Source organism: Chiloscyllium punctatum, chromosome 11 (assembly GCF_047496795.1).
Source record: "Chiloscyllium punctatum isolate Juve2018m chromosome 11, sChiPun1.3, whole genome shotgun sequence".
Lineage (NCBI taxonomy): Eukaryota > Metazoa > Chordata > Chondrichthyes > Orectolobiformes > Hemiscylliidae > Chiloscyllium > Chiloscyllium punctatum.
In genome coordinates, this window is record NC_092749.1 from 56,776,035 (window position 1) to 56,798,265 (window position 22,231).

At 41.3% G+C, this 22,231-nt stretch overlaps 1 protein-coding gene across 9 annotated transcripts in view; it reads right to left on the reverse strand.

Moving 5' to 3' along the window:
* LOC140483016 (lutropin-choriogonadotropic hormone receptor-like) overlaps nucleotides 1-22,231 on the reverse strand; it is a 240,622-nt gene that overhangs the window by 55,100 nt on the left and 163,291 nt on the right. For 8 of the 9 annotated variants that reach the window (XM_072580853.1, XM_072580860.1, XM_072580858.1 and 5 more), the window contains one exon: nucleotides 18,133-18,207. The exons of the other annotated variant lie outside the window; for it this stretch is intronic. In XM_072580853.1, coding sequence (XP_072436954.1) covers nucleotides 18,133-18,207 — 75 coding nt within the window. The remainder of the gene's footprint in view (nucleotides 1-18,132; nucleotides 18,208-22,231) is intronic. 9 annotated transcript variants of the gene reach the window in all.

The window sequence follows — 22,231 nt, forward strand, 5'->3', positions numbered from 1 at the left end:
GGCAGGTTGTGAACAGGTGGGGTACCACAAGAAGTTGTGCACCAGCTATTCGCAATGCAAACAAATTATTTGGTTCTGAGGACCAAATGTAACAATTCTAAACTTGCAAATAACATAAAACATTTTGGGAATGTGTGAGCCGCAAGAAGGATTCAAAAAGAATTTAAGAGAATTTATACAGACAATATGAATGGGTAAGAACATGGTGGTTGGTATATATTGTGGAACAATTTGAAGACATCCTCTTTGATAGTGTAAGTAGAAATACAGATTCTTTGATAAATGGTAAGAGATTAGAAAATGTTGATGTCCAAAGAGATCTCACGGTGTCCTGGTTTATGAGTCGCTGCAAGCTAATATGCAGTCAGCCAGCAATAATGAAGGCAATTGTTGACCTTTATTCCAGGAGGTTCTGAGTGCAGGTACAAAGATTTCTTGCTGCAATTATAGAGAGCCTTGGTTAGAGTACATCTGAAGTAATGTGTACAGTTTTGGTCTCCTACCTAAGAGTGAATAAACTTGCCATACAGCAAGTGCACTGATTCAATTGAGTGATTTCTGAGGTGGCAGGATTATGTTATTAGGAAAGATTGAGGAGACTGAGGCTTTATTCCCTAATTTTTAAAAGAATCATAGGTGGTCTCATTGAATCATAGAGAAATCTTAGACAGCTCAACAGGGTTGAGAGGCGGAGCAGGTTTGAAGGAGTGAATGGTCTTTTCCTGATCCTATTTCTTATGTTTCTATTGCTTTGCTTTGAACAATTTGCTTTGGCAATTGCTTTGCCAAATGAGATAACCAGAAATTTATCCAGTGGATTAAAGTCTCCTTCCATCCTATTTTTACCTTGGGTCAGTACAGTGGCTCAGTGGTTAGCACTGCTGCCTCACAGCACCAGGGACCCGTGTTTGATTCCAGCCTCAGGTGACTGTCTGTGTGGAATTTGCACATTTTCCCTATGTCTGCGTGGATTTCCTCCAGGTGCTCCAGTTTCCTCCAACAGTCCAAAGATGTGCAGGTCAGGTGAATTGGCCATGCTAAATTGCCCATAGTGTTAGGTGCATTAGTCAGAGGAAGATGGGTCTGGGTGGGTTACTCTTTAGAGGGTTGGTGTGGACTGGTTGGGCCAAAGGGCCTGTTTCCACACTGTAGGGAATCTAATCTTAGCATTATTTTTGTTGCTAGAAGCCTGACGGGAAAGCTCCTTTCAGTATTCTTTCTGAATGGATTTTTTTTTTAAGCAATATGAAAATGTTAAGAATCTGTGTTGTCATGTATGCAAATTGAGGAATATATACTTTGGAACATCAGTTGAAAACTACCATTGCAGGTTCTGGGAGGAAGCAACAGAATTGCTTTGTCTAATGGAAATTAAACCTGTTAATACTTCTACCAGAAATGTGAAAATACGAACAAAAATCATCGTCCCCACAATCTGAAATATTATGCTTCAGTTTGGCGTTAAACTACCATGGCAGAATCCATGTTGTTAGTCAATCCACACGTGCGCGGTTACGTCAAGTAGATGTTTGACACAATATTTGCCAATACCTTTGCTATTTATCTGAAAGGATGATGAGAAAACATGGTGATATCTCACATCACAGATTTTGCTGAGTCATTAGCGTTATCAGCTCAACTCTGATGGGCATCCAGCTCCTGACATACAGCCTCTGGTGTTCATGAACTACAGAAGGTTCCACTCCATTTGTGAACCAATGATCAGCAGAACAGAATCATGGCAATCAATGCCCATTTCTCAATTGGAAGTCCAAACACATTTATTTTGACGTAATTCACTGTGCAGGAGACCATGAGTAATCATTGTATAATCCTAGCCCATGGCACAATGACATCAGACCTGAACACCAGCTAATTACAAATTAAAGTCAAACAAATGAAGCTACCCAAGATCAATAGCATGAATTAAATGGGCATCTTGAAAGAATGATTCAGCACCTCCCAACTTCTGAAACTACTGAACTCTTAGCTGCAGATCCATTCTCGACTGGGAGGTTGCTGTGAATAATCCCCACACTGGCATATGTTCACCAGCTGCGTGAATGCAAAGCTTGCAACATTACCAGCCTCACTTTCTTCATGTGGGATCAACAAAATATGCCCTCATTTATCATGTTAATAAGCTCTGAAAATACTGCCTACAAGTTTACAATATATTGACTGGACTGGAGCACTTATATCTGTGTAGTCGAAACATTTGCAATAACTACAAGATGTGCAGAAGTTTCTCCTTTGGTGGCAATTTTATTGAAAAGAAAAGATGGACATAGATCAGTGCTGAAAATGTTAAACAAGCTTTGCTTGGGCTGAATTGTACAGAAATCAATCGTGCTCAACTCTTGAGCTTTTAGGCCGAGAGGTATTGCTGCTGCTGATTAGGTTATGTAAAATGTGTAGAATAACATTGTCTCAACAAATCTATCAAGCTGATTAGTAACTATGATGCTTCAATGCCAGATGGTGACTAATTCTCATTAACATGCAAATTTTATGGGTAACAACTGTAATAATAAAATATGAATGCAACACACAACTTAATGAGCTGAATTTATTAAGACGGCATTGCAAAATATAAGCTGAATCATTAAGATTAAATGTTGTCATATTTTTTCTGATATACCTAGTTATGACTGCAATAAAAGTATAATTAATTACTTTACCCATTGAATATCATGGAATTAATACATCTTTCAGAAACTTATTTTCCCGATTTTTGGTCTTCAAAGAAAGATAAGGGACTTTTTACAGGTTACCATTGATTCATTAACATATTTAGATCAGATTTGTATTCCCAGCAGATCTGATAAGGCTTATAAAATGGTATACTCAGTCAGTTCAATTAAGCTCTTTATAATCTATTTAAAAAAATTTAAACTGTGTTCTTCAGAAACAATAATCTCTCGCACTTCAATAATTTCTCTCTGTACTACTGTGATCGAACTTGACATTTCCTTCTGTGAGCTTTCTCCAGGGATCTGAGAATACCAAAGAATAACCAAACCTTTTCTCTTGCTTAGTCACTTATTTCTAGAGTTGAATCCCTTCCACCTGCATATATCATATGTTAGACATAGAATATTCCTCTATGTAAGATAAACCGTATAAGATTTGCTGAGCACCCACTCAGATGCATTTTAAGGTTTGAGACTGAAACATGAATCATGACTTTTTATACCTGCAGTTGCAGTAATACTGGAGACGAGAGGGGGTGTTTGGTCTCACATTGGTGATATTGGGTGGCTGAGAGTGTATTTTTGCTTCTATTACTCAAGGGGAAAATAGAAAGTGGGACCATATTAGTCCTGAGTTCTTGATATTTTACCTCACCTTCTTGTGACATCACTAATTCACAAATACTGAATATCTTCATATGGCCAAATTAAATCTCATGCTGTAACATAGTTGTTTTGCTTGAGGATGAAATGTTGGGATCAATTCTCCTTTCTTTCACATACCTCATTTAAATTTGTTAACGCAGCTAATTAATTTGGTGTGCAATGTTTGTTCATATTAGACGGGGAGCCAGAGGCACTTTGTTGGAATCGGGTGTTGTTGTGTTATCCAGGCTGCTGTAAAATTTAAATCTATATAGTCACTTGAATCCAGAGGAAATTCTTCCAATTTTTCACAAATTCTGATTTTATTTATTATTTGCATGTCTTTCAAAAGGCTGTACTAGTACTAAGGTATAAAAGTGGCCAAACTAAGAGAAAGTTGATCCAATGTTCAGACAATTTGATAAGCATCACATCATCGAACATCTGGCAAAGCTAATATGTTCATGTGTGAAAGGTAAGGGTTTTTGGGAGGAAACTTTATCCTGTGTGCCTCTCAGGGCATGCTTCTTTCCAGACAGCAGTCTCCCATGTTTGACAAGAGGTGGTGATCAAACTCATATCAGCAGCAGAATCCATGGACAGATGTGGAATAGATAGTGTACTGAAGTAAACCTGGATACGAAAACACCAAACAGGACTATGTATCAGTTTAATGGTCCAAAACTGCAAGTGGGAGAACTAGCCATTTGGGTACAGAACTGGCTCAAAGGTAGAAGACAGAGGTTGTTGGTGGAGGGTTCGTTTTCAGACTGGAGGCCTGTGACAGTGGAGTGCCACAAGGACCAGTGCTGGGTCCATTACTTTTCATCAGTTATATAAATAATTTGGACGTGAGCATAAGAGGTACAGTTAGTAAGTTTGCAGATGACACCAAATTGGAGGTGTAGTGGACACCGAAGAAGGTTATCTCAGATTACAACGGGATCTTGATCAGAAGGGCCAATGGGCTGAGGAGTGGCAGATGGAGTTTAATTTAGATAAATGTGAGGTGCTGCATTTTGGAAAAGCAAATCTTAATAGGACTTATACACCTAATGGTAAGGTCCTAGATATGTTGCTGAGCAAAGAGACCTTGGAGTGCTGGTTCATAGCTCTTTGAAAGTAGAGTCGCAGGTAGATAGGATACTGAAGACGGCATTTGGTATGCTTTCCTTTATTGGTCAGAGTATTGAGTACAGGAGTTAGGAGGTCATGTTGCAGCTGTAAGGATATTAGTTAGGCCACTTTTGGAATATTATGTGCAATTCTGATCTTCTTCCTATCAGAAGGATGTTGTGAAACTTGAAAGGGTTCAGAAAAGATTTACAAGGTTGTTGCCAGGGTTGGAGGATTTGAGATATAGGGAGAGGTTGAACAGGCTGGGGCTGTTTTCCCTGGAGTGTCGGACGTTGAGGGATGACCTTATCTAGCTTTATAAAATCACAAGAGGCATGGATATGATAAATAGACAAATTCTTTTCCCGGGGTAGGGGAGTCTGGAACTAGAGTCCTCCATTTTGAACTGAGCAGCGAGAAGAGAGGGCAGAGAGAAGTGAGGGCTGCCGGGAAGTTTTTAAGTTGGTGAGATCTAAACCCAATCTACACCGTACGGCCTCCCTCCTATGCACCTCCTCTAACCTTACTAAGGGTCTGTAAACTCAGTAAGTTTTCAGGTTTTGTCTTATTTTTCTTTTCTTCTCTTCCTTGTTTAGTCCAGTGTGGGCTTTTACATTATCGGGGTATGACTGATAGGGCAGTTGCATGTTCCTCCTGCAGCATGTGGCAGGTGAGAGACACTTCACATGTTTCTGCCGACCACATCTGCAGGAAGTGCACCCAACTCCAGCTCCTCGAAAACCGAGTTAGGGAACTGGAGCTGGAGCTGGATGAACTGTGTTTCATCCGGGAGGCTGAGGGAGAGATTGAGAGGATGTACAGGGAGGTGGTCACTCCTCAGACACAGGATAAGGACAGCTGGGTTACAGTCAGGGGGAGGAAAGGGAACAGATGGTCAGAGCAGCAATAAGTATACCACTTTGAATACTGCTGGTGGGGATGGCCTACCGGGGAAAGCCATAGTTGTCAGGTCTCTGGCACTGAAGCTCAGAAGGGAAGGGGTAGAAAAGAAAAGTGCTTGTGGTAGGGGTCTCAATAGTTAGACGGATTGACAGAAGATTTTGTGGTCAGGAAAGGGACTCCGGAAGGTATGTTGCCTCCCTGGTGCTATGGTCTGGGATGTCGCCGATCGGGTTTACAAGATTCTGAAGGGGGAGGGTGAGCAGCTAGGATAGTGAGGCAAGGAAAAGGCAGTGAGTGCAGCTTAACACATGGCTGCGCAGCTGGTGCAGGAGGGAGAGCCTAAGACACTTAGACCACTGGGATGCCTTCTGGGAAAGGTGGGACCTGTACAAGAAGGACGGGTTGCACCTGAACTCTAAGGGCACAAATGTCCTCGGTGGGAGATTTGCTCGTGTGGTTCAGGTGGATTTAAACTAGTTTGGCAGGGGGATGGGAACCAGAGCTACATATCTGAGAGGGGAGGTAGTTTGATATGAGAAAGTGACAGGATGTACTGAATTTATCAGGAAGGTAATTCATGTTAAAAAGAACGTTTAAAAAGAACAGTGAGGGTGGAAAAAAGAGGAGGGGGTGTAGCATTGCTAATCAGAGAGTGCATCACAGCTACAGAAACAAAGGTTGTTGAGGAAGGTTTGTCGACTGAGTCAGTATGGGTGGAAGTTAGGAGCAGCAAGGGAACAGCCATGTCACTGGGGGGCTTCTACACACCCCCTAATAGCAGTAGGGAGATGGAAGAACTCATAGGCCGGCAGAATTTGGAAAAATGCAGATGTAGCAGGGTTGTTGTTATGGGTGACTTCAACTTTCCCAATATTGACTGGAACCTCCTTAGTGCAGATGGTTTGGATGGAACCATTTTTGTCAGGTTTGTTCAGGAGGGTTTCCTTACTCTGTATGAGGTCAGACCGACAAGGGGAGAAGCCATTTTGGATTTGTACTCAGCAATGAGCCAGGATGGGTGTCAGATCTCGCGGTGGGAGAACACTTTGGTGACAGTGACCACAACTGCCTCACATTTACCATAGCCTTGGAAAGGGAAAGGAGCAGTTACCATGGGAAGATATTTAACTGGGGAAAATTAAATTATGACATTATCAGACAGGAGCTGGGAAGTACAGATTGGGAGCAATTGTTTCACAGAAAGGGCACAACAGACATGTGGAGATTGTTTAAGGAGCAGTTGTTGTGAGTGATGCACAAATTTGCTCCTCTGAGACAAGCAAGAAGGGGTAAGATTAAGGAGCCTTGGATGACGAGAACAGAGGAGCTTCTTGTCAAAAGGAAGAAGGCAGCTTACGCAAGGTGGAGGAAACAAGGATCTAGCACAGCTTTAGAGGATTACAGGCTTACTAGAAAGGAGCTCAGAATGGACTGAGGAAAGCCAGGAGGGGGCACGAAAAAGGCTTGGCAGGAAGGACTAGGGAGAACCAAAGACATTTTACTCATATGTGAGGAATAAGAGAATGATTAGGGAAAAGGTAGGGCCGGTCAAGGATAGCGTAGGGAAATTGTGCAAGGAGTCTGAGCAGATAGGAAAGCCCAAAATAAGTTTTTGCTTCGGTTTTCACGAAGGAAAGGGACCTTGTTGTGAATGAGAACTTTGAGGAGCTGGGAAATGGACTTGAACAGATGAAGATTGATGAAGTTGATGTGCTGGAAATTTTGGCAAACATTAAGATTGATAAGACTCCAGGGCCAGACCAGATTTATCCTCAATTGCTCCGGGAAGCGAGAATGGTGGTTACTAAGCCACTGGTGAAAATCTTTGCTTCCTCACTCTCTATGGTTGTTGTACTGGAGGATTGGAGGGAGGCGAATGTTGTTCCTCTTTTCAAGATGGGGAATAGGGAAATCCCTGGAAATTACAGACCAGTCAGTCTTATGTCTGTGGTTAGCAAGGATTTGGAAAGAATTCTGAGGGATAGGATTTATGACTATTTAGAAAACCATAGCGTGGCTTTGTGAGGGGCAGGTCATGCCTCACAAATCTTATTGAGTTCTTTGAGGAGGTGACGACACACGTCGATGAAGGTCGAGTAGTGGATGTGGTGTACGTGGACTTCAGCAAGGCATTTGATAAGGTTACCCATGGTAGCCTCATTCATAAAGTCATGAGATATGGGATACAGGGAGATTTGGCTGTCTGGATTCAGAACTGGTTGGCTGACAGAAGGCAGAGAGTGGTTGTAGCTAGAAAGTTTTCTACCCAGAGGTCAGTGGTGAGTGGTGTCCCGCAGAGCTCTGTTCTTGGGCCTCTGCTCTTTGTAGTTTTTATAAATGACTTGGATGAGGAGGTTGAGGGGTGGGTTAGTAAATTTGCTGATGACACAAAGATTGGAGGTGCCATTGATAATATCGAGGGTTATTGCAGGCTTCAGCGTGACATAGACAGGATGCAGAGCTGGGCTGAGAAATGGCAGATGGTGTTCAACCTGGATAAATGCAAAATGATGCATTTTGGAAGGCCGAACTTGAATGCTGAATTTATGATTAAAGAGAGGATTCTTGACAGTGTGGAGGAACAGAGGGATCTTGGTGTTCAAGTGCATAGATCCCTCAAAGTTACCACCCAATTGAATAAGGTTGTTAAGAAAGCATATGGTGTTTTGACTTTAATTAACAGGGAGAACAAGTTTAAGAGCCACAAGATTTTGCTGCAGATCTACACGATCCTGATGAGACCACACTTGGAATATTGTGTCCAGTTCTGATTGCCTTATTATTGGAAAGGTATAGAAGCTCTGGAGAGGGAGCAAAGGAGGCTTACCAGGATGCTGCCTAGATTGGATGGCTTGTCTTACGAAGAGAGGTTGACTAAGCTCGGACTTTTCTCACGGGAGAGAAGGAGGAAGAGAGGTGACCTGATCGACATCTACAAGGTAACGAAAGGCATGGATAGAGTCGATAGCCAGAGTCTTTTCCCCAGGGCAGGATTGGCTGGCACAAGGGGTCATAGTTTTAAGATATTAGGGAGGAAGGTATAGAGGAGACATCAGAGCAAGGTTCTTTATGCAGAGAGTTGGGAATGCATGGAACGCGTTGCCAGCGATGGTGGTGGAAGCAGAGTCATTAGGGACATTTAAGCAACTGCTGGACATGCACAGGAATAGCAGTGAATTGAGGGGTGCGTAGGTTAAGTTATTTTAGTTTAGATTAGGAATAATCCTTGGCACAACATCATGGGCCGAAAGGCCTGTTCTGTGCTGTACTTTTCTATGTTCTATGTTCAATGTTCGCGAGGGCATAGGTTTAGGGTGAGAAGGCAAAGATATAAAAGAGACCTAATGGGTAACTTTTTCACACAGAGGGTGGTACCTATGGAATGAGCTGCCAGAGGAAGTGGTGGCATCTGGATATGTATATGAATTGGTAGGGTTTGGAGGGATATGGGCCAGATGCTGGCAGGTGGGACGAGATTGGATTGGGATATCTGGTTGGCATGGACGAGTTGGACCGAAGGGTATGTTTCCATGCTGTACATCTCTATGACTCTATGCTGCAGAGTAATTGTCAATCAATACTTTCCACATTTACTTGTAAACCATGATATGGCCTCATTTAAAAAAAAGAGGAAACAAACGTACATTTATTAAACACCTTCCATATCGTCTTGAATTGTCCAAATTGTCCACAGCCAAATAAATATCTTTGCAGTGTAGTCACTGTCATAAAGTAAAAGACCAAACTTCTCACCTAGCACTGAACTGGTTTGGTAACTTATACTATGTCGTCACATTGCTGGGAAAGACTGCTCTCCATGTTTGACCAGAATGGATGTTCTACCTGAAATTTAAAACTGAAAACCGCATCACACTGAAACCTTCCAAAGGTTTCACATCTAAACCATGAAATGCCAGATAAATCATTTGACTAAAAATATTCAAAAGGGCCAAAACAAACTATAGCTTTTTCAAAAATGCCTGTGGAACACCATACTATAAAGATTAATGATATATTTTAAAACCTTGGTCACCTTTGTTCCCTTTCCAAATGGATCTACAAGCAAGTTAAAATCTGAGCATAATCATCATGTAGGGTTAGCTCTTCTGATGGTATCTCTCTTTCTCTCTAATGATTTGAAATAATTTATTAACAGAAAATGTTTTGAAAGATAGTGTGGAAAATAAAAGGTTGGTCTAACATAATTGGTAATGACACTGTCATCACTCAACGTTGAACAGGAATACAGGGAAAACTTGCCCATTTTTTGAAGTCAACTATTTTGTACACTGAATATATATACGCATTGTTACAAAAGGTTTGATTTTTTTCAATGTAGGATCAGGTATCCAAACTTGAATATTTTCCAGGTCGTGGCTTTGCATGGCATCTGTATTGTTCATATGACAGAACCTCCAAATGTAATTGCTCTAACTGGGACAATGGTGTGCTCGACATAATTACTAGGGCAGAATGCGACTAGGAAGTTTGAATTGCCTGCAAAATATGTTAAAAGGCTACCTGATAGAATCAGGAAACCACAGAAACTGGAAGCAGGAGTTGGCTATTTGGCCCTTTGAGCCTGCTCTGCCATTTGATCGAATAATGGCTGATTCTCCATCCCAACTCTATATTCCCACATTCTCTCCATATGCCTTGATGTTATTAATATTTCTGAAAATATCAACCTGTTTCTTCAATGTACTCAGTGGCCGGATATTCAATACCATCCATGGCAGTGAATTCCACAGATTGACCATCTTCTGAGGAAAATAATATTTCCGCATCTCAGTCTTAAATAAACTACACTGTATCCTGAGACTGTAACCCCTAGTTGTAAATTCCCCAGCCAGGAAGATAAATCTTCCCTTCATTAGTTTGCTCAGCTGGTTAGAATTTGATACATTTCAATCAGAGGAACTCTCATTCTTCTAAACTCTGGTGAGTACAGGCCCAATCAAACCAAACTCTCCTCATAAGACAGTCCTGCCATTCCTGGTATGAGCCTAACGAACTCCCTCTCTGGCAAGTATATCCTTTCATAGGTAGGGAAACCAAAACTGCACACGATACTCATATCACAGTCTTACCAAAGTCAAAACGTGCGGTGCTGGAAAAGCACAGCTGGTCAGGCAGCATTCATGGAGCAGAAGAGTCAATTTTTCAAGCATAGGCTCTTCACCAGGAATCTTCAACATTCCTGGTGAAGAGCTTATGCCCGAAATGTTGACTCTCTTGCTCCTCGGATGCTGCCAGACAAGCTGTGCTTTTCCAGCACCACATGTTTTGACTCTGATCTCCAGCATCTGTGGTCCTCACTTTCTCCACTGTCTTACAAAAGTTTTGTTTAACTGTAGTAAAACAATCCTACATCTGAAATCAAATCCTCTTGCAATATAAATGAATATACCATTTCTCTTCCTAACTGCTACAGCACTTGCCTACCTACTTTCATTGGCCGGTGTATAGGGACACCCAGATCCCATTATGAATTGACTTGTTCCAATATATCACCATGCACAGCTCGGGCTCAAGCACTGACCCCTGTGGTACACCATTTGTCACCGTCTGCCACCCAGAAAAAAGAACATATTTATTTCCACTCTCTATCTACCTCTGTACATTTATTTCCACACTCTGTCAAACAGTTCTCAAATTGTGACAGTATATTAACCTCAATTCCATATGTTTTAATTTCTTTGTTCTCCATGATATAATTTTCCCCCATTTCTGCCTGTAGGGAACCTATATTTCTCCTCACTAAGCTTTTCTCTCCACATAATTATAGAAGCTTTCGTAACCAGCTTTTATGTACTTACAAATTTACTCTCATACTCTCTTCTCCCCCTCTTGTTGTCCTATTTGCTGATTTCTAAACTGCTCCGAGCCCTTAGGCTGTGTTACCTTTTCTGGTAAACTTTTATGTTTTCGATTTGGATCTAACACTGTCACTAATTTCTTGTGTTAGCCATGGTTAAGCCAATTTACCTGTTTTATTTCTGTACCAGATGAGAATGAATAATTGTTGTAATTCATGCATACATTCTTTAAATATTAGCCATTGCTAACCTGCTGGTAACACTCCCCAATCCAACATTGCCAATTTGCACCTCACACCCCAATTTTCCCCTTTATTAAAGTCAGGACCCTGATTTTTGCATTCCATTTCTTCACTTCCTATCTTCATGAACATTTCTATAATTTTGTGGCCTTTCTTCCCCAATGGACCTTGCACAGCCGTCCATTTAATTTCATCTAATTTTTTAATTTAATTAATCCTTTTGTATTGCATAATATTGATGTGTTGCCTTGCAAAATCAAGCAGAAAACACATTGGAGGGTCAATAACCATAATGGGCCCAAAAGAGTCTAAACAATCAACAAGAAGGTACTGCAGCCAATTCATAACAAAATTCCACTGCAGAAAAAACATCTTGTTGTTGAAGAACAAACCTAATTGTTGTGCATTTGCACAAGATTGTAGTTCTCTAACAGCATATAACACTTAAGTTTGGTATTTTCTAAATTAAAAATCATCTTCTGACTCTCCTTGACTCTTTAGCATTTTCTTCAAAATGCTTTACAGGCCAATACCTGGTGCGCAGCTTTCAAAGCTTCCATTCTCAACCCATGGTCACTTGCAAGCTCTGGCCAAAGACATAGGGATCAATTTTACACTTCCTCAGCTGGACATATTTGTGGGTGCAGGGTGCTCATTAAATCAAGTAAAGGATTGGGATTTAATAACTGGCAGCAGAAGCTACACCAAGTGATTAGTTGGAAAGGGGTTCCATTCAGGAGATAATGTGTTGCAGGTGGGTGGAGGGTTTTCCCTCTTCAAATGACCCATCAAGCCTGATGGAGGGACCCCCACAATTCACCTCCACGGGAATCACTACTATCTGTGATCCCTCAAACTCCAGCCTCTTATCACCGAGCCCATAGCCCCTCACCAGGGCTTGCTATCTTGACACCTGGCAAACATCTGCATAATGAGCCAAATCATAATCCAATATCAGTTACTATGATCTTAAAGCACGATGCTGTGGGACTTTCTGAAACCTCCAATTAATTCATGATTAATTGGCTACAAAACTGCAGCCATTGTTTACTTGATGACTCTCCTTCAACTTCATATCCAGTGGAATGGAAAGGTGGTAACAGATTCTGATGCCTTGTATAATTCTACCCACTAAAAGTTTGATATCACACATAATGCCAATAACAGACATATGCCTTATGAACAAAACCAGGAAGTGCTTGTAGGATCATGAAGAAATCCACATTTGGCACAAAGAGGCCCACAACCAGTTTATTTGCAGGCCCTGATCCCACCTGAGGCAGCAATCCCTGGGAGTGTTCCAAGAAGCTATCTCCAGAAGAGGGATCTCAAGTAGCGATTGAAAAGAGCTAAACCAGGAGGAGCGTTCCAACAAGCCATCTCTGGAAGAATTCCAACAGTAGATACCAGCAACTATTTCCAACAGCTATCTCCAGAAAGAGGATCTCAACAGTAATTCCAAGAGCTAATGATGCAGGCCTGTTCCAAACCCAGGAAACCAATGGCTACTGACCATGGCCAGCAGAATTAAGAACTGACAAACTCTGTAAAAGCTTCAGACACATCCTGAAGTGAAAACTGGGCAGGTAAAGCTCACCAGAAAATAAAGAAAACAAAGTATTTACCCAATAGATCCATTACGCATCCTACCAGAACTGCAGACTCAATCTAGGCTGAAGGCCTACGTGGTCTGAAGTCTTCATCCAGGCACCCAGTACAGCAAGCAGGAACATCCATTTGGACTTCAAAATTGTGTTTTTCTGTGGTGAGCTTAAGGTGATGAGACCCCAAAGTTTCTGACCTAGCTAGTTGGGAGGGTATGGCATGTGGTGACAGTACAGGGAACCCCAATGGTAAGATGCCTGATTAAAGTTGCTCTGATTAAATCCCTTCATATAACTTCTAACAGTGTTTAATCTAACTAATAGTGTATTTAGTAGTATTACTGTCCTCTGTACAACTAACTGTGTTAATTTCACTGTTGTTGCATTTACCTTTATTTCCTATATTATCCGTACCTTTTGTATTGTAAATAAACACAGAGATTCTTTTGCCTTGAAATACCTGACTACAGCCTTTTTCATTTCACCTTCCCTAAATAAGTCCAATGTCCAGAACCAGTGTTCTGGGGGTGATTCAAATCACATAAAATCAACAAATTACTGATTGTAAATCAGAACCTCACATTTTGGGGAAACCCAACAGGTCTGCAGCATGTGTGGAGACAGAAGCAGTGGTAACACTTTGGGTCCATTTTGAAACTTTATCAATCCAATGAAGTTTGATGCAGCCTCAGTAAAGATCAATATTGTAACTGCAGATTGGCTGGGTGCTGATCCATGAGTACATGTCCAGTGGAAAATTCATTACCAATTGAATGTACTGCATCACCAGTCAGTAGTATAGTGAACTTTTTTAATAGCTTTAACTCAGAGATTTGTTCTGGTCTGCGCTCTGAATTATTTTAATTACACTTGCTTTACTCCTGTGGCAATACTCAGCATTAATCAGATCAATATAATAATGGAGCTATGCATTATAAACCAATTAAAGAATGCTGCTCTGTGTGGGTCTGGAAGGGTTAATACTTGATTGCAAAACGTATCACCCACTGTGATGCCATCATAAGGTTTTGGTGGGAGAGTAAAGTGGGATCTCATGTGAGTCTTTCCTACATTAATTTTGGAATGTAGAGCTGACTTTTCGTAACCATAACTAGTGACAGTGATGAAATAAACTACATCTTGTTTATCAACAAGACTCCTTTAGAGTAGATAGTATCTACTCTTGCACACACTGGACCACGTAAGCCTCTAAAGGACTCTCATGCAATACAATGGCAGCACACAAAACAAATACTTTGATGTCATCATTTGGCTATATGCAGAGGTTCTCTAAGGCAACTATGTGTAATTGTTGTGTCTTCCTTCAGTTGAGGTTAATTGTTCTTAGACTGCTTTTTAAGTGAGCTAGAGCTAGACTATATTTTCTTAATAATGTGATGACTGAAACAAATTAAAGGTCAGTTTGTTGTGGGAGCTATTTCTCTGCATGTTGAACAGTACATTTTTTCTTTTCAAACAAAAACAAATTTTATGGGTGTATATGTGGAATATTTGAATTCTGTCTCAAGATTCTTCTTGAGTAGCATTGCCCAAGGTTAGTTGGAGATTATAGAGAAAGTGAGGACTGCAGATGCTGGAGATCAGAGTTGAGAGTGTGGTGCTGGAAAAGCATAGCAGATCAGGCAGCATCCGAGGAGCAGGAGAATCCTGATGAAGGGCTTATGCCCGAAACGTCGATTCCCCTGCTCCTCGGATGTTGCCTGACCTGCTGTGCTTTTCCAGCACCACACTCTCGACGTGTTGGAGAATATATTTTGAATGTGCTGTCTGAAATGCGAACAAAAATGACAATGACATAAAATACATTGTTAAAAATCACACAGCACCAGGTTATAGTCCAACAGGTTTAATTGGAAGCACACTAGCTTTCAGAGCGACGCTCCTTCATCAGGTGATAGTGGAAGGCTCAATCCTAACACAGAATTTATAGCAAAAATTTACAGTGTGATGTAACTGAAATTATTCATTGAAAAATTGATTGTCTGTTAAGCCTTTCAACTGTTAGAATACAGTGATAGTTTCAAAGAAGTGAAATTATCACTGCATTCTAAAGATGAAAGGCTTAACAATCAATATTTCAATGTATAATTTCAGTTACATCACACTGTAAATTTTTGCTTTAAATTCTGTGTTAAGATTGAGCCCTCCACAATCACCTGATGAAGGAGCGTCGCTCTGAAAGCTAGTGTGCTTCCAATTAAACCTGTTGGACTATAACCTGGTGTTGTGTGATTTTTAACTTTGTACACCCAAGTCCAACACCAGTATCTCCAAATCATAAAATACATTAGCTGTTCAAGATTTTGAACACATTATAAATACATTAAATTCAAGATGAAACCCACCGTTAAACATTGATCAAGACAGAATTCTGTCTATTATGATATTATAATAGGGGCATACATAGCCATTCAGCTCCATGAGTCTGCTCTCTCATCCAGCAAGACCATCACTTGTTTGATTGTGGCCTTAATTCACTTTCCTAATTGTGTTGCACCAAGCCCTTACTGATCATAAATCTGTTTAACTCAGGCCTGAAAAAATTCAATGGTCAGACCTCCGCTACTCACTGAGTAAGAGAATACCAAAATTAAAAGACCCTGTGAGAAAAAAGGTATTCCAATCTCATTTCTGCCTTAAATGAGTGCCTCACCTCCTGAATCCTAAAAGCCTGTAGCCTAACTACAAGGTACAAATCAGGAGCATGATGTAATATCTAAAAGGCACAAGTGTGACAAAATACACCTCATTTGCTTGGATGAGTGCAGCTCCAATGATACTCAAGACATTTGACACTATCTGGGACAAAGCAACTTGCTTGATTGACACCACATCCACAAACATTTAGTCACTCCACCACTGGTGCTCACTATCAGCAGTGGGTACTATCTGCATGATGCATTGCTGAAATTCACCTTGGATAGCATCTTCCAAACCTATGACCACTACCACTTAGAGGACAAGGGCAATAGATAAATGGGAAACAACACCACCTGCAATTCCCCTCCATATCGTGCATGATCCATACTTGGAAACATAGGACTCTTTCTTCAATGTCTTTGCATACCAATCCTGGAATCACTCCCTAATGGTATTGTGAGTCAACCCACATCATGTCAATTGCAGCAGTTTAGGAAAGCAGCTGCTCACCACATTTTCAAAGGCAACTAGAGATGGTCAATACATGCTAGCCAGCCAGCAACACCCACATCCCATGAGTGAATATAAAACTGACTATAGAAAGTTGCAAGCTTCTCAGTTCAGACATTGATATCCTCTCCCAACCTGCACAAAATTTAAAAGTTGACAACAGCTATAGTATGGCTATCCCCCAAAATCCATGTCTGTGTGCATCTATATTGTCAGGTTCATTTCACTCCAACATGATTGCTCTTGTAGTTACTATGTGATCTTTCCTCATGCTAATTGAGGATCAGCTACAGATATCCTTCCTATTTTATCGACACGAGCCACTATCAGAAGTGATAATGCCATCAATGCCAGAGCTTTCACTACCATTCTCCCAGAAGTTCATTGCTCTTCCCTTGAATGAGGGCTGGACTGAGCATAAATCTTCTTTCTGTATCTATACACTGCCTGCCTTGATGCCCACTTGTTTAGAGTTGTGCAATCATTAAGACATTCATGTCAGACTATTGACTTTGCTTCTTATCAGAAGTGTGCAAATGGTCAATTAACAACTTTCTGCATTGGACCAAAGTTCTGCAAGCAACAAGAATGCATGATTAATTCTTTGGTGACCTTCTTTGCCTCAGGTCTCTTTCTGCTGCACCAGAATCAAAGTGTTCTTCTTGACCTGCCCAATGTCAACATGACTTCAGCAAGGCATTAATGAACCTTGAGGCTTCACCAAGATTGATACCTTTAGATCTGAAATCCTGTCCCTTCAGGCCTAACACTCCATTATTATATCCTCTTTGAAAGTTGACAGGGGCTCCTTAAATAATGCTTTCCACTACGAGATCTCACTTTCTGGTTACATTCACCACCTCCTAATTGGACAGATATCATGGCAACCACCCTACATCGGTCATCTCCTGCAAAACACTGAGGTGTGGGAAACTTGTACCCCGAATGGGGTCAGGATACAGAAATGGTCTTGACACTACAGAGTTTTTCAGTCAATTTAAAATTCAAAATAGAAGTTGAAATAAAGAGAGTGAATTAAAGGTTTGGTCAGGAAAGCATGATAAATACATAGGAAGAGAAAATTTTAAAAATCTATTTTTGTTCTCTTAAGGATAATTGATACCTGGAGGAACGTATCAACATTTTCATTATTCCTTATATTTCAATGCTATGTCTCTGTGTGAGATATTATTTTGATGCAGTTTCTATAAGCGTAAGGTTTAACTCAGACAGCAGCTTCTGGATGTCTACACTTCATTGCACATGTGCAATTGCTAGACTCTGCTGTCTGATTTACACTTTAATAATGGTGAGATCTGTTTACCTCACCTTTAATTCTACAGCAAAGTAAAGCTTACTGTTTCACAGAGTACAATAAAACTAGACAGCACCACAAAGTCCACTGGTGCGAGCCACAAATCCTGAAAATAATGTGTTCACACAGATCCCACAGGGGCCGAATCCCATGGTTTATTCTCTGATTCAAGCAGATAGTGCAATATGTTCAGCAGGTTCATATCCCAGATTTCCTATCTATCCTCCAACCTTCTCCTTCACCCAGTTAACAATGGAATAGGGGCTGGTTTACCTGCCTTGCAGGCAGTCTGCATATCAATTAGATCAACTGCTGAGCAGGAAACAGAAGAGTAATATTGCAATGTAGTTTGGTAGGATCTCTATATTCCTAGCTGTGGGTTCATTGGCAGTTTCTGGTTCCCACTGCATCATCCCCACTTTACTGCCATTATCAGAGCCATCAGATTTTATGTTTGATACCAAACAGAGCACAACAGTGTTATTTCTCGTCTCCTTAAAATGTTCAACAATAAAGTTTGAGATCTATCCCACAATATGATTGATTGCAACTGCAATGCTTGTTTTTCACACTGAAATAAATGCACATTGTACATTGTTTGTCAAATGCGAGAGCAGTCCTTACATGTATCTGAGATGGGGAAGATTTCCAAACGCATGTTGATCAATATGCACCAGAAGCTGTGCTTTATCAATTATTCTGCAAAAGCAATAACAAGAAAGAGTGATTCATTATTCTCAATTTTGTAAAGTGCTTAACACAAACTGTTAACGTGGCAGACATAAAATGAAACTGACTATATTGTAAATCCTGTTGCACAGTGACAACTGCTTGTAGCGATTATAAAGTATGAAAGAGAGTGATTATTATGCATCAGGTTTCAGAATCTAAATGGTTGAGATTGGAGAAAATCTATGGATGATTACTTTTTTTTTGACAGCTTTCCCAACCCTGAAGCATCATTGACAATTTTTAAGCACGGTGGGCTGGAATTTCGAATTGCCAGACAGCCATTAGTCCAGCATTGATGGAAGTTTGCACATAGGAATTCTGCAGATTTCCCAGTCTAGCACATCCTGAAGGAATTGCCCAGGAAAATAAATTATTGAAATGGAATTTTCCACTGGCCAGTTTCTCCACATCTGAAACCCTCTGAAATTCTTATTTCAAACTGAAGACTCCAGGTCGTTCTGAAGAAAGTGAGTAAAACTTGGGAAAAGTTAGACTATAATGCATTGTCTGACTCCTAAGTAAATATTAAACAGATCCCATGCTTACAGTTACATCATTTGCAGACCCCTTATACAACCTCCTCATCATCCCCCCAGTGAGTCCCTTCACTCCTTTATCCCTCGACAGACCTAACCCAAGATCTTTTTGCCCTTCCCAGTGGATCCTATCCTACATGCCTTCATCTCACCCTGCCTGACTCTACCACCCACTTGGTGCACCTGAGTCCAGCCCGCACCCCATCACCAGACCCAACCTGACCCCGTCTCATAACCTGCTGGACCCAACACTCGCCACCAACAACACACCCAACTATCATTTAATTTGCACTCTGGCATGTTTTGACTGATCAGCTTACTAGTTTCCCACTTTGCATCTTACCCACTGACACTCTAACTCTTTACTCAACTGGCATCCTATGCTGGCACCCGAACCCTTCTCCAGATACAGCCTGTCTCAGCTGGCACCCTACCAACCTGGTCACCTATTCCCCATTTCTGACCTGGCACCCTATTTGTCCCAGCACCTAACATCACACTTTTATGCTTAAAGGTTGACAGCGGTTGTTGAAGTTGCTGTCAAAACATTTACATTTCAGAACATGGAAGTGAAATGCTTTAGAAAAGGTGGAGTTGTTTGCTTTCTTCTGACACTTCTATGCCACAGAAGAACCTTCATAATGAAAGTACCACCTCCACATTCCTGAGGTATTCCTGAATGAAATTTCCACCCTAAATTGCAGAATTCCCTCTTCTCAGATGAAAGAAGGGGTGCAATGGCAATCTGTGTGAGTACCACTCCTTGGAAAATTGGAGCCTTTAGTCAGACAAAGACACAAAATTCCTAGTTTGCACCATGACACAGAAATGTTACAGGTGAAGCATTGATACATATCTCCTTCTTTAGATGAATAAACCTTCATTCACTTGCTGCTGTTCGATTCATATGATGAAATATTGTTTCTGTGTCTATATGTTCTGCAAGCTGGCAGCTGTGAAATTGCAGTTAGTCAACTGAAGACTGTTAAATTTGAAACACTACATTTTCCAAGGATTGTACATTTGATTCTGTCTAGGAACAGGAGCAGGACACTATTGAAGATTTTAATAGGTCACATGGTCAGTTCAAGGGTCAGTGAACAGCAATTAGTGATTAGTCAGTTCGCCAGGAGCAGTCAAAGATGAAAGCACCATACAAAGGAAGTACAGTTGGTTCTTATATAATACAATAATTCCGTTACCATGCGATCCCGCTTTATAAGAAAATCACATAATAACAGCACCATTTAGACGAGTGAGGCTGGAATTGCCTTATAGCCATGACAGGTAAGGAAAATTTGTGTTCTACAAATAATGGCATAAAACCTTCAATCACATTATAGCTAATTTGCGTTCAAGAAACGTGCATTATAGCAGAACAGATTGTACTATTGTTAGCTCGAAGGAGCTGGGGGTTCAGTGAAGCTCTGGGAGTTATTAGATTAGATTAGATTACTTACAGTGTGGAAACAGGCCCTTCGGCCCAACAAGTCCACACCGCCCCGCCGAAGCGTAACCCACCCATACCCCTACATCTACATTTACCCCTTACCTAACACTATGGGCAATTTAGCATGGCCAATTCACCTGGCCTGCACATCTTTGGACTGTGGGAGGAAACCGGAGCACCCGGAGGAAACCCACGCAGACACGGGGAGAACGTGCAAACTCCACACAGTCAGTCGCCTGAGGCGGGAATTGAACCCGGGTCTCAGGCGCTGTGAGGCAGCAGAGAAACCTTTTTGGAGCTCATAATAGGGTTGAAGTTTCTGTAAGTTCTGTTTGCTATTGATGGACAGTGGGGCTCAAGATATCCCTGAGCACTTAAAAGTTCAGTGAAGCTGAAAGGATGCTTTTTGCTAGAGTGCTGGCAGGTGGGCAACTGAAAGCCTGTATGTGGTTGTGTGTTCATGAAGTTGGTAGTTGGATAAAGGCCTGTCCATGTGTAGGGGTACTCCATTTACAGCAGCTAGGGAGCTTGAATTCCAGCAGTGATCAGATGCTAGAGCACAGCTTTGTGTATCCAGTTGCTTACAGTCTCAGAAGATATTGAGCAACTTGGAGGTTGAGCAAGAGTTTAAGCAGTCTGGGTCAGTGCAGTGTTCGAGTTTCATAGGGTTTTGTGGCTCATTGATTTTTCAGTGGGTTGCTGAGAAACTTGTAGGATGTAGCTTGGTTGCACTTCTTATTAATGTGCTGTTGATGATGTGTTCTGCTTCAGTTTGCCTGTTAATTTATATTTACCTCATGTTGATTAGTAATAATGTGGAGGAGCTGGTGTTGGACTTGGGTGGACAAAGTTAAAAATCACACAACACCAGGTTATGTCCAACAGGTTTATTTGGAAGTACTAGCTTTTGGAGCACTGCTCCTTCATTATCATCAGGTGATGAAGGAGCGGCGCTCTGAAAGCTAGTGCTTCCAAATAAGCCTGTTGGACCATAACCTGATGTTGTGTGATTTTGAACCACATTGACTAGTCACGGAGGCATCGAGATGTACAGCAAGGAAACAGAAATGTTTCAATGCTGATCAGATATCCTAATCTAGTCCCACTTGTCAGCATTTGGCCCATATCCATCTTAAACCCTTCCTATTCAAATACCCATCCTGTTACATTTTAAATGTTGTAATTGTACCTGTCTCCACCACTTCCCTGGCAGCTCATTCCAAACATGCACCACTGTCTTTATGAAGAAGTTGCCCTTTATGTCCCTTTTAAATCTATTCCCTCTCACCCTAAACTTATGCCCTCTAGTTCTGGACTCCCCCACCCGGGAGGAAGACTTTGTGTATTCATCCTATCCATGCCCCTCATGATTTCACAAACCTCTGTAAGGTCCCCCTCATCCTCTGGTGCTCCAAGGAAAACAGCCCATCTATTCAGGCTCACAGTATAGCTCAAGCCCTCCAACCTAGACAACATCCTTGTAAATCTTTTCTGAACCCTTTCAAGTTTCACAACATCCTTCCTTAACAGAGAGACCAGAATTGCACACAAGATTCCAAAAGTGGCCTAACTAATGTCCTCTACAGCCGCTACATGACCTCCCAACTTCTCTACACAATGCACTGACCCATAAAGGCCAGCATACCAAATGCCTTCTTCACTATCCTATCTACCTGCAACTCCACTTTCAAGGAACTTTGTCCCTGCACTCCAAGGTCTCTTTGTTCAGCAACACTCTCCAGGACCTTACCACCAAGTATATAAGTCCTGCCTTGATTTGCATTTCCAAAGTGCTGCACCCCACTTTTATATAAGTTAAACTCCAGCTGCCATTCCTTGGCCCATTAGCCCATCTGATCAACATCCTATTGTACTGTAAGGGCACTTTATTGGCTGTCCCACCACACTTCCAAATTTGGTGTCATCTACAAACTTACTAACCATACCTCCTATATACACATCCAAAGATACTGGATGTTACAGTGTAAAATATAGATTGCATCCA